Below are 10,841 nucleotides of genomic sequence, written 5' to 3'. Positions count from 1 at the left end.
ACAAGCAGCCTCTTCACTAACTGAAAGTTTGAATTTCCCGCTTTCCCTGCCTTCCACGCACATTGGGTATGCTAATATCTGTGCACTGGAGGATTGTGGGAGGAACACCCGGCCCCAAAACACTGAGGAGCTCTCTTGGCCTCTGGCAGAACTGGGGCTGTGCAGCCCTGTTCTGAGCAGGAGGTGCAGCCATGGGGGTCACCATGCCTTGGGGGGCCAGGGTACAGAAGGGGGCAGGAGGTGCAGGGGCCACTCCAACTCATACTTACCTGGCAGGGGAGATACCATGATCCTGAAAGTGGTTTTCCCAGAGTAAGGCTCATCCATTGCACTTCAGGTGTGCTGATCCCTGTGATTTCCCCAAATGTGGGAAAATCAACTGCACAATTTGTGGTAGTGGGGGGCTGCATTTGTGTTTTCCCCTGGTCTTTCTAGAATAACTCTTTCTCCTTTGGTCCTTGGCTGTTTTCACCGCCCTCTGACATTTAAATTTGCTGCCATAGGCCTGTTGGCTCTGTTGGTTTTCCAGGTGGGCTCCAGGAGGCAGATCCTGGAAAGCGAGCAGTGTGGATGGCAGAGTGGCAAGGTCCAATGTGGCTGCTACGGCGAGCAGCCTCTGGTGCTGGTTCAGAGGCCTCCCAGCATGGCGATGGGAGGCTTCTGGGTGGTGGTGGCTGAACCCTTTTTTACAGTATTCGCTCCATAAGACATACATACTTTCCCCCACACACTTTTTTGGCAGGAAAACTGCGTCTTATGGAGTGAAAAATACAGTAAATACAGAAGAAAAATAAGAAGTGAAGTAGAGAAAAGCACCAGCAGTCCTACATTCTCCTCCATTATTTCCTGTCTTCAGAAGCCCTTCAGAATTCTTAACAGTCAGGCTTGCCTTTTACAGGAAAACTGTTAACAACGTGCGCTTTTTATACATGATCAGTGACACTTAAATCTCTTACATGTAGGCAAATGAATGTTAGTTTTGTCTTGGGTTTTTGCGTGTTAACACATTAGTTGGTTGCATGCTAATACTACTATAGTAACCATCAGAATCTGGAGGGAAGTGTTTTTGGATAGTTATAAAGTCACTGTCTACAACTAGATGGCCAATTTGTTCCAAGCTGGATTGAGCTACAGTAAACAGGGTCACTTTGAGGTGCAGTATGTCACTTGGGGTGAGCCTTGCTCCCACGTGCAAGGATGAATGGTTTCAGGGCAGGAAACCACACCACAAGCAACCCTACAATGGCCCATTCAAAAAAGAGAAAACCCTCTCTATGTTCCTTCTTCCTCCATGGATTTTTTAAAATTATATTTGTAAGTGGCATGGGATTGAACTGGTTAAAAACTATTTTTTTAAAACTTTAAAAAACCTACCAGATCCTTTTTCTCTCTCTCTCTCCATGAGGGGAATGAGAGCAATCTTTAAATTTATTAATACATATGTGGTTAGATCGTGCAGGGGCTTAAATGGAGTGAGTTAAGCGATTTGCGTTAGTTCAATACTAGCAATTATATATGCTGGAAACAAACCAAAATGAAGTGATTTTAGGTAAAGGTAAAGGTTTCCCTTGACATTTAGTCCACTCATGTCCGACTCTAAGGGGCGGTGCTCATCCTTGTTTCCAAGCCATAGAGCCAGCGTTTGTCTGAAGACAGTTTCCATGGTCACGTGGCCAGCGCGACCGGACATGGACCCATACTTAAAAAAAAAAAGTAGCCCCTGCTAGGGAAACTCAAAAGGTGAAGATAGGCATGGAAAAAGGTGAAGCTGGTTCCCAATTACTTGTACGTTGTATGGTCACAAAAAAATGGAGCAAATCAGCCCATTCCCAAAGTGGGGCGAAGGTCTGATCACACCCTGTCTTTACTCCATGAGAGCCAGGAATTCATAATGAGCAACCAATTATCTTTGGGGAAGGGTGAGGTTACAGACCACCTACAACCTGACGAGTGAGAAGAACGTATTTGACAATGTCCATCCAGACCTTCAGTTAAAATTTTCTGTTCTTCACCTTAACACCTTAACTCATATATATAACTGCCATCACAGTCCAATGGTAGAACACCTGACCTATATTAACAAGGTCCAGGGTGCTTCAATTCTTGGCATCTCAAGGAAAAGGATAATCTGTAGCAAGGTGGGGATAAATGTTCTCTCAGCCCCAAAGATCAGAAAATCAGAATAAATTGTCCTGGGCTAGGTAGATCAAAATTCAAAGCTTTGTAAAACACTTAAAGAGGACTTTCTAGTTTAATGTCTGGATTAACAGCTAATCATGTTAAAACAGAAGTTTATCTTTGATATGTCTGTAATCTTAGTTTCACTCGAAGTGGGGGAAAAATGAGATCCCAGGTTGCTAGGTGTTTCATCCCTATGTGCACCAAGCAAAGGGTATTTTCAGATTAGAAATCCTTGGCTTTGCCTGTAAACGCCTTTCTGAAATGGGAGTCATATCTCAATTGTGCTGAAGAGCTATGACACAAAGTTACTGTATGTATGTGTGTGACATTTTGAATAGAGAAATATAGGGTCAAAAAGAATGCAGAGATCTCATTGGGGTCCTTTTTTCTAAATGTATATTTTATTAAACCAACAATGTAAATGTTAGTGTGAAGTTACAGTTCATGCAGCAGGTCTTCCTTATTATACAGCAAAACATCCAGGCAGCTTTTTGCAGCTACATCAGGCAGGCAGGCTTTGTGATGGTCTCCAGTTTTGCACAGTCACCAGAGTGTCGCACCATGAATTATTAAATCAGTGTTTCGTGGTAATACATAATTTCTTATCAATTATTCATGCTAATGTGTGTGTAGTTTACTTAATTGTGTTATTGACGATCAAAAGTAATTTCCTGAAAATCCTCAAGGACAGAAAATTTAATCAGCATAACTACTTTTCAGATGCAATGCTGTTAAGTATTCTTAATTTGCTCAACAGTTCACTTATTTATGTACCTTTCTGGAGGAAAAATGAGTTTAATCAAAGCATTAGAATGAAGAGAGAGTGTATGTGAAGGCCAAGTTCACCTGGATGATTGGTAATTATGCTGAAATGAAATTGAGAATGCTCCTCTTTGCCAAACCATTTTAATAGTGGAACTTTAGAAAACAGTGATTAAAAAAAAAATGTCCAAATGACGGCTGGAATGATCTTGGAGACAGAAAGGGATTCCTCTTCTTCCCAGGATGTTACATGGCTTTGTTGGCAGGAAGAGCGATTCCTGTTCTTTCGCAGACAATGCAGAAGAAGAGATCAAAGGAAAGAGAATCTGGAGCCAGGGAAGTTCTTGTCACATTCAAACTTCACAAGGATGCTGTGATTTCAGGACTACACTGGTTGCCTGTTTTTACTTTCGGAATGCAAGCTTATTTTTTTAAAAAAGTGGGCTGAATATTAAAACAACGGCTGAGGTTTAGACAAAGAACTGCCGTTCTTCCATTTTTTCATCTTCATCAGGCTTCAGAGACAATACTGTAGGAAGATACTAGTGTGCATCATCAGTCAAAACAGAGCTTCATATTATGCCTTTTTTAAAAGCATTTCAACAAGAAATACAAAACAAAATGAAACAAAAGCAAAAAAGACATTGTGGTACTTTAAAGACTACTATATTAGGAGCTCTGACCCAGAGAAATGCTCTTCACATGTTGTTTGCACACAGACAATTTGCGATCTGTTATAGAGACTGGTACCCATTTTTAAAAAAGTGAGCACCAACTGTAAGTTACAAGGCTATGTGTCTGTGAAACTCTAGTACTTTGGAGAACCAAATGGACCTTCACTTTCATCATCTTAAGAACACAGTGCTGCCAAGGGCAACTCTTCAAGACTTTATCACACTTGTCTTATGTGTTTATGTCAGCAATTCTATATGGACTTATTTTAAAATAAGTTTCACTGACAGCCAGTGTATGTAGTGGATAGTATGATGGACAAGGACTCCGAAGATCTGGGTTCAAATCCCCACTCACCCATGGAAACTCACTGGGGGTGGCAATGGCAAAACCACTCCTTAGTTAGCTCACATGTATCTGGAAAACCTCTTTAGGGTCACCACAAGCTGGATGTGACTATATGATGGCACAAAATAACAAGCTTCACTTATCTTACTGAGACTTATATTTTGGCAGATATACACAGTCTTGCATGGTTAAACAGACTTAAATTTCTTGTCCTGTAATCCATCGTAGGAATTTATCTGAATTCTGAATGGCACTAGGAACATCTACTATAACTGACTGGTTAAACAAAATGCAGTCAGTGTATTCGCGAAGGCTCTCACGGCCGGGACCTAATGGTTGTTTTGGGGTTTTCGGGCTCTTTGGCCATGTTCTGAAGGTTGTTCTTCCTAACGTTTCGCCAGTCTCTGTGGCCAGCATCTTCAGAGGAAGTGTTGTCCTCTGAAGATGCCGGCCACAGAGACTGGCGAAACGTTAGGAAGAACAACCTTCAGAACATGGCCAAAGAGCCCGAAAAACCCACAACAACCACAAAATGCAGTCAGGTTTCTGTAAGCACATCAGGGGTTTTGGACCACAGTTTCAAAGTAAAAAAAAAATGCACCACTTAAGGGCAGAGCCAATTCACTATGATCACCAATCATACCATGAGCTGTGATCTACAGATGCAGTCAATGTGGTGACATTTCTTCCACTCCATCTTGTCTGAGGCCTGCTCAGAATAAAATAATATGGAAGTGTATAGTTACTGTGAAGTTACTATTGTGTTCAATCAGAGGGAGAGGGAAAAGAATGTGCTAAGGTTTCGAAGGCAAAGCATTTCCTCTTGAGAAGAGAGTAGATGCAAGGGTGCTATCCACCCAATGAAATTCTTTTAGGCTACATTCCTGGGCAGCTAAGAGTAAGTCCTACAGAAGTCAGCAAGATTTATCTCTGCACTGACAACATGTAAAGGACTGTTCTGTGTAAATGTTCTAAAAACCATGTGTTTCCTAGAAATGTTTTAAGTACTGCCTCTGGTGTCTGAATCCTTCTAAGTCAAGAAATCAGAGGCACACATCAGTAAGTTAGCGGCCAAGCTCTCCAGACCGTGTGTGACTCACTCTCCTTTCTGTGTGTTAGAGCTCATTGGGTAAAATGGCTGAAATGTAGATTTTTTTCAGGCAGCAACTGGGGCAGCAGGTTATCTTTGCTTGGACTTCCTGTGCCTTGGGCAAAAACTACAGTATCTCCATTCACATTGCTCTCAGGAACTGCTACTTGAATTCCAAATTCCAAATTTCCACAAGGGCAACGGCCTTCCCTATACAGTACCAGGTCTGAGGATCCTACATGAAATCCTCTGTGCCATACTGCATTATATCAAATTGCTTTCTTAATGGAAGAAGCATTGTTAGGTAATTCTGAAAGATTCATCCATCCACCTCAGTCGATTTCCTCCCAGGGCACAACATGTGCTATAGCAGCAGTTCCCAAACTTTCCCACTTCACTCTTCCTTATTGATTTAAGAAACTCTCACAACTCCCTTCCTTTCCACCATTATACAATTCTCTTTCAAAAGAAAAAGCAATTCATAATTTTAAATTAGCAATAAAACACAGTGTCTCATATGTGTACGTGCATATGTACGCGTATACACGCACAGAGAGAATTTCTTTATAAACCTCTGGGATGTTTGGGAATCAATACACAAGAGGTGCTGGAGAACGGTCCCAAGTTTCTCTCTACAGCTTCTAATAGGACTCCTGAATCCAGTTTTGCTTTAGATTGAAGTAGCACCAGACTCCATGGGGCTAATAAGGAACCCGAGGAAATTTATCAAGAAGTAAAAGATGTCAGTAAGAAAGATGACTGAGGAACGCTTGCACTTGTAGCTTGCTGGGACAGCAAACAGCTACCACATTTTCTTCCAGATGCAAAATGATCCAGATAGCTGAGGTTGTACACCGGTCAGGTAGATTTCCTTAGATTTGGCTTCTCGATATTATTGGGTTCATTGTGATGTGGAAGGCAGGCTCTCAGACACTTTTCTCACTGTCGTTCTGTTCTACAGTCAAAGGAGGCTTGTTGTCCAAGACATTCTCTGCACTGGGCTTGGCCCCTGAACCACAGCTGGGGCCAGGGCTGCTGGAGGCCAGAAGATTTGCTGACTGAAGCACAGCCTCGGAATGTTCGCGTGCTTTCATGCGCAGGGCTGCTACGCTTGCTGTGCGATTACTCTGGCAGCCGTATGTGGGAAGGAAGGAGAGCCCCATGTGGTCAGGAACGCAGCAAGAGCAGAGTGGACTACCTGGAAGAGGAAAAATAAAAGACCACCTGCCACCAGAATCATCAACAGAGCTGGAATAACCAGAGTAACCACAACACACATCTCCAATTATACACCAGAATAATTTTACAGGATCCTGTCCACCTTCATTTGTTCATCAAAAGGATCTACAGGTCACACTATTCTGTCCTCCTGAAATGATGCTCCTTCTATAAAATCCAGTAAGACAATAACAAAATGTTCTTTTAAATAAATCCTAAATTATTTTGATAGCCCTTCTACTTCTTGTCCACCAATCACTAGAGTTGAAACCAACTTGACCTCCCACAGGACAAGGCTAAACAGACTGTGTTCCTGCAGCGAGTTACTCATAAACCTATCTCAAACTGTATTCTCACTAACCTAGCCACATGTAACCATCCAGTTAGCCAGGGACACTCACTAAGGGAGTGGGGGTGGCGCTGGTAAAACAACTCCTTAAATATCTCTTACCTTGAATATCCTATTAGGGTTGCTATAAATCAGTTCTGACTTAACAGCACATAACAACAGCATGAAACTGTCAATTCATTAATTTGTTTCAGTCTGTTAACACACACATTTTTATCATGTTGTCTTCTTTTAAGACTAGATGCATCATTTGAGAGTTAACAGAGAACAAAAAAGAGTTTTAAAGATCATATTCTACATTCCAGAATACAGAATTCCATTTTTTTAAAAAGGAACTTTTCTAGGTCTGAAATTGGACAAGGTAAACAATACAGATTACAGCATTACTTGATAAAATGGACAATATTTAGTAATGTGACAGCTTTCCATCTTAATGGTAACAATTTATTACATTCAGATTTAAAAGTATAGCTAAACTAGGTTGATTTGATGGTCAGGCAACAGATATAACAAGATACCCCTGCAGAAAGGAAAGGAAAGGAAACTGCCATTTAATCTTGGAGAATGTGACAGAAACATATCAGCCTTTCTAATCTGTGTATGCTGACATGCCACAAAGCAAGGAAATCTGATTTGTATTCGCGAAGGCTTTCATGGCCAGGATCTAATGGTTGTTGTGGGTTTTTCCGGCTCTTTGGCCGTGTTCTGAGGGTTGTTCTTCCTAACATTTCGCCAGTCTCTGTGGCCGGCATCTTCAGCAACCTTCAGAACATGGCCAAAGAGCCCGAAAAACCCACAACAACCATTAAATCTGATTTTATTTTATTTTTCTGTCTACCTATGCAAAGCATGAAGCTATCAAAAGTTTATCTATACATAATACTAAAAGTCTGTGTCTTTTATGTGTTACATATGCATCGCATGAGTAAAAACTTGTTTTGGCCAGAATATACTTGCCATTTTAAAATGTCCCTCTTTTCCTTTCTATCCAATATTAGCAGCATTCACAAATGCAAAATGCATGTCTTCATGAGAGGCAAAAAAGATTATTTAATTGTACGTGTAAATATGTGTAGTGGGAGGCAGTCACAGGGAAAACAAGGACTTTAGTGAGAGCTCCATGCAATAACATTGTGGAGTGCTTCTATTTCTGTTCTCTCATTACAGTTTCTCACAAAGATACTGAATAGGACTATAAAGTGAAAGCTTCATTTTAATCCCTACAAGGAGACAAGTCTGTTCATTTGCCAGCCTGAGGAAGCCAACTGAACTGGCCATTTACTAAACTGTTTCACAAACCTGCTGTCTCTTCTATTCTAAATTAAAAACACACAATTATGTCTCCATTAGGTTACAGCAAATTCTGCAAAATTGATCTGAACCACCTACTGTTGCTGTATTACATCATTCTTGAAAGGCTGAGCCTGGACATAAATACTTAATGTAATAAATACAGTCTGAAATATTTGATCCACTTGACAGTTTAATTGATCTGCGACAGACTGACAGGAAAAATTAAATTAGCTCTACCTCATCTCTGCCAAAAGCACATTTTAATTGTAAGACGTACTTGAACTACAGTTTGGTTCACAAAGCTGGTTCCTTTCTCGCAACACCACCAAAGGGAGCAAGTCATTTCCATTTTAAAATACATCACACTTGCGCCCTGCCTCTTCCTTCAAAGAGCTCTCTCTCTCTCTCTCTCTCTCTCTCTCTCTCTCTCTCTCTCTCTCTCTCTCTCTCTGAAAGCCAAAACATTAAATGGTCCTGAGGAACTGCCTTATACAGTGGACCCTTGACTTACAGACGGCTTGACTTACAGACTTTTTGAGTTACAGACTTCTCTGGCGACAAAATTTAGGTTTGACTTGCAGCCTGAGATTTGACTTACCAGAAAAAAACCAAAATGAAACAAAAACGGCCTGTTACGGGATTAATCGGTTTTCAATGCACTGTAGGTCAATGGAGACTTGACTTACAGACTTTTTGACTTGAGAACCGCCTTCCAATACGGATTAAGTTCTCAAGTCAAGACCCCACTGTACTCAGTAAGAAAACTCTAGTTCAGTAGCAGGAAACTGTTTGGGTCCCAAGGGCCAGATTGCTACCAGGATCAATCCCGTGACCAAAGGTTATGGGGAAGAGACCCCAAACCCTCAAGCCCATCTCCTCCCATGATGTTACCCACCTCTGCTGTCCCTCAACATTTATTTATTTTTATTTATTTATTCTATTTGTACCCCACCTATCTGGTCAAACAACCACTCTAGGCGGCTTCCAGACATCTCTCTTCAATTTCTCTGGCCCACACCTCTCTGTGCTAAAAAAAGTCCTTTCTATGCCCCTTGTGTTCTGCTAAGAGACATATGAAAGAAATTCCTTTCCACCCACTTAATTTCATGACAGATGAGCAGGATGGGGTAGAACCCTGCTGATCAGAGAACATAGGCGAGTGGGAGGTATCAGCCCACTGTCATCTCCAATCAGTGAGTAGAGATTACAGCAGGATTTCTCTGTAAACTGCTTCTACCCCATTTGTGAACACTAGCACTGCATTTGCAATGGGTGGACAAGGCCTGATGTTTCCTACTCCTATGCATCCAGAGCTTCCCAGCAAATGCAAACAACACCTTTGGAAAAAAGATTTTTGGCAGCATAAGCCTCCCAGTTTAGCAGTTGCTAATAAACTGAACATAACTTGGAAAATGGGTTTCTTCACATGAGTACTGTAATTCTGTATGAAATTCACTGTTACAAGAAGCTCCCTTTCGGGCCTTTGCAGCTGCTCCACACTAGTGGCACATACATACAGAAATGCTTTTTTTTTTTAAAGGAACAGCATTCTCTCTGTAGCTGATTCAGCAGCCCTGAAGCCTGAATTAAATTTCGCCTACCCATCCAACCTGCTATCTATTGCTCTCCACCTCTCTGAACTGCCTTTGGAGAGCCCTTGTGCCTTGAGTAAGTGGTGCAATGGAAGAAAATAGCTGTTACCTTCAGCAGTATTTTAGTGGCCACTGTGGGACAGATATGGGACCTTAGTCTGATCCAGCAAATTCATGGGTCTATTTGAGTGTATCCTTTCCTTCTTCATTCAGAACCACAAATTGGGATAGGGGGATATCCCAGCTGGACATTTCAGTATCCCTGGGAAGTTCTGACTAAATAGGCTGAGATTTAGTGCTATGCAGATGGCAAGTTATTTTCCAGCTGACAGAGATTTGAATCCAGAGTCCTCAAACTCTCTCATTTCTTTACAATTGTCAGTGTCACTTTTTAAATATTTTTCATTATCTCTATTTTACTTTCTGATATGACTTTTCCTCAAAGTCTCAGTCACAGCTGCTCCATGAGTGGTGGAAATTTCTCTTGCCTTGTCCTCAAGCTAATGATAATAAAATGCACCTTCCCCTCCCCAAACTTTAGAAAGGGAAAATTCTCTTGTGCGATGCCTGTGTATACTAAGACTCTGACTTCAAAATTGAAGCATGTTGTGCATAAGGATCCTTTACCATATCGATGAATCAGAATATTCATATTTATAGCATGTTAAGAATCCTTGGATACCCAATGTGGTGTAGTGGATAAAGGAATGAGCCAGGGCTCAGCAGACCCAGGTTTAATTCCCCTGTTTCGCCATGGAGGAACTGGTGAGGAACTGGTAAAACCACTCTTTAAATACTCCACTTATCTTGAAAACTCTCTTAAGGTCACTTCAAGTCAGTTCTGATTTGATAACATATAACAAAAACAAAGCATCCTTGTTTCTCATTTAAGTTTTCTGACGGACACTAGAAACTGTGAATATAGCTCATTTCAGTGCTGTTTCTTACCATCTCTAATCTTCTTTTGCAATTGCTCTTTGCCACAACATCAAGAACTCATTTACTTCTTAATCTGCTAATGTGATCTATTCCATCCTTTGCCAGGAGAGCCTCTCTGCACTCTACACAGGCAAACAGAATAATCTCTACACAAGAAACTAAATGGGCACTAATCTGACATTAAAAAGGGTAACACTCAAAAGTCCATTCCAAAACACTTCAGCCTCTTGGGATATTCTGTTAGAGATATCTAAGTAACTACTATGGAGAAAAGGAATTGCAAAAGAAGATCAGAGAGACAAGACAGAGACACCTGAAATGTGCTATATTCACAAATCCCTATATAAAGCATATATAAAACAAACTCTGTGTATATAAACATGATGCCCAGTGTTGC

At 41.1% G+C, this 10,841-nt stretch overlaps 1 protein-coding gene and 1 non-coding gene across 3 annotated transcripts in view; one reads left to right on the top strand and one right to left on the bottom strand.

The window, feature by feature from the left end:
* Positions 1-261: 261 nt before the first annotated feature.
* LOC140706287 (U1 spliceosomal RNA) lies at positions 262-425 on the top strand. The gene has a single exon (XR_012085927.1). It is a non-coding gene; the product is annotated as a U1 spliceosomal RNA (small nuclear RNA).
* A 2,130-nt stretch (positions 426-2,555) lies between these two features.
* DRGX (dorsal root ganglia homeobox) overlaps positions 2,556-10,841 on the bottom strand; it is a 34,905-nt gene continuing 26,619 nt past the window's right edge. For both annotated transcript variants that reach the window (XM_072994865.2, XM_078390634.1), the window contains exon 5: positions 2,556-6,251. In XM_072994865.2, coding sequence (XP_072850966.2) covers positions 5,980-6,251 — 272 coding nt within the window. In that variant the 3' untranslated portion in view covers positions 2,556-5,979. The remainder of the gene's footprint in view (positions 6,252-10,841) is intronic.

The sequence above is a fragment of the Pogona vitticeps genome, chromosome 3, assembly GCF_051106095.1.
Source record: "Pogona vitticeps strain Pit_001003342236 chromosome 3, PviZW2.1, whole genome shotgun sequence".
Lineage (NCBI taxonomy): Eukaryota > Metazoa > Chordata > Lepidosauria > Squamata > Agamidae > Pogona > Pogona vitticeps.
The sequence above is the reverse complement of the archived record's forward strand: the minus strand, read 5'-3'. Positions and strand labels throughout refer to the sequence as shown.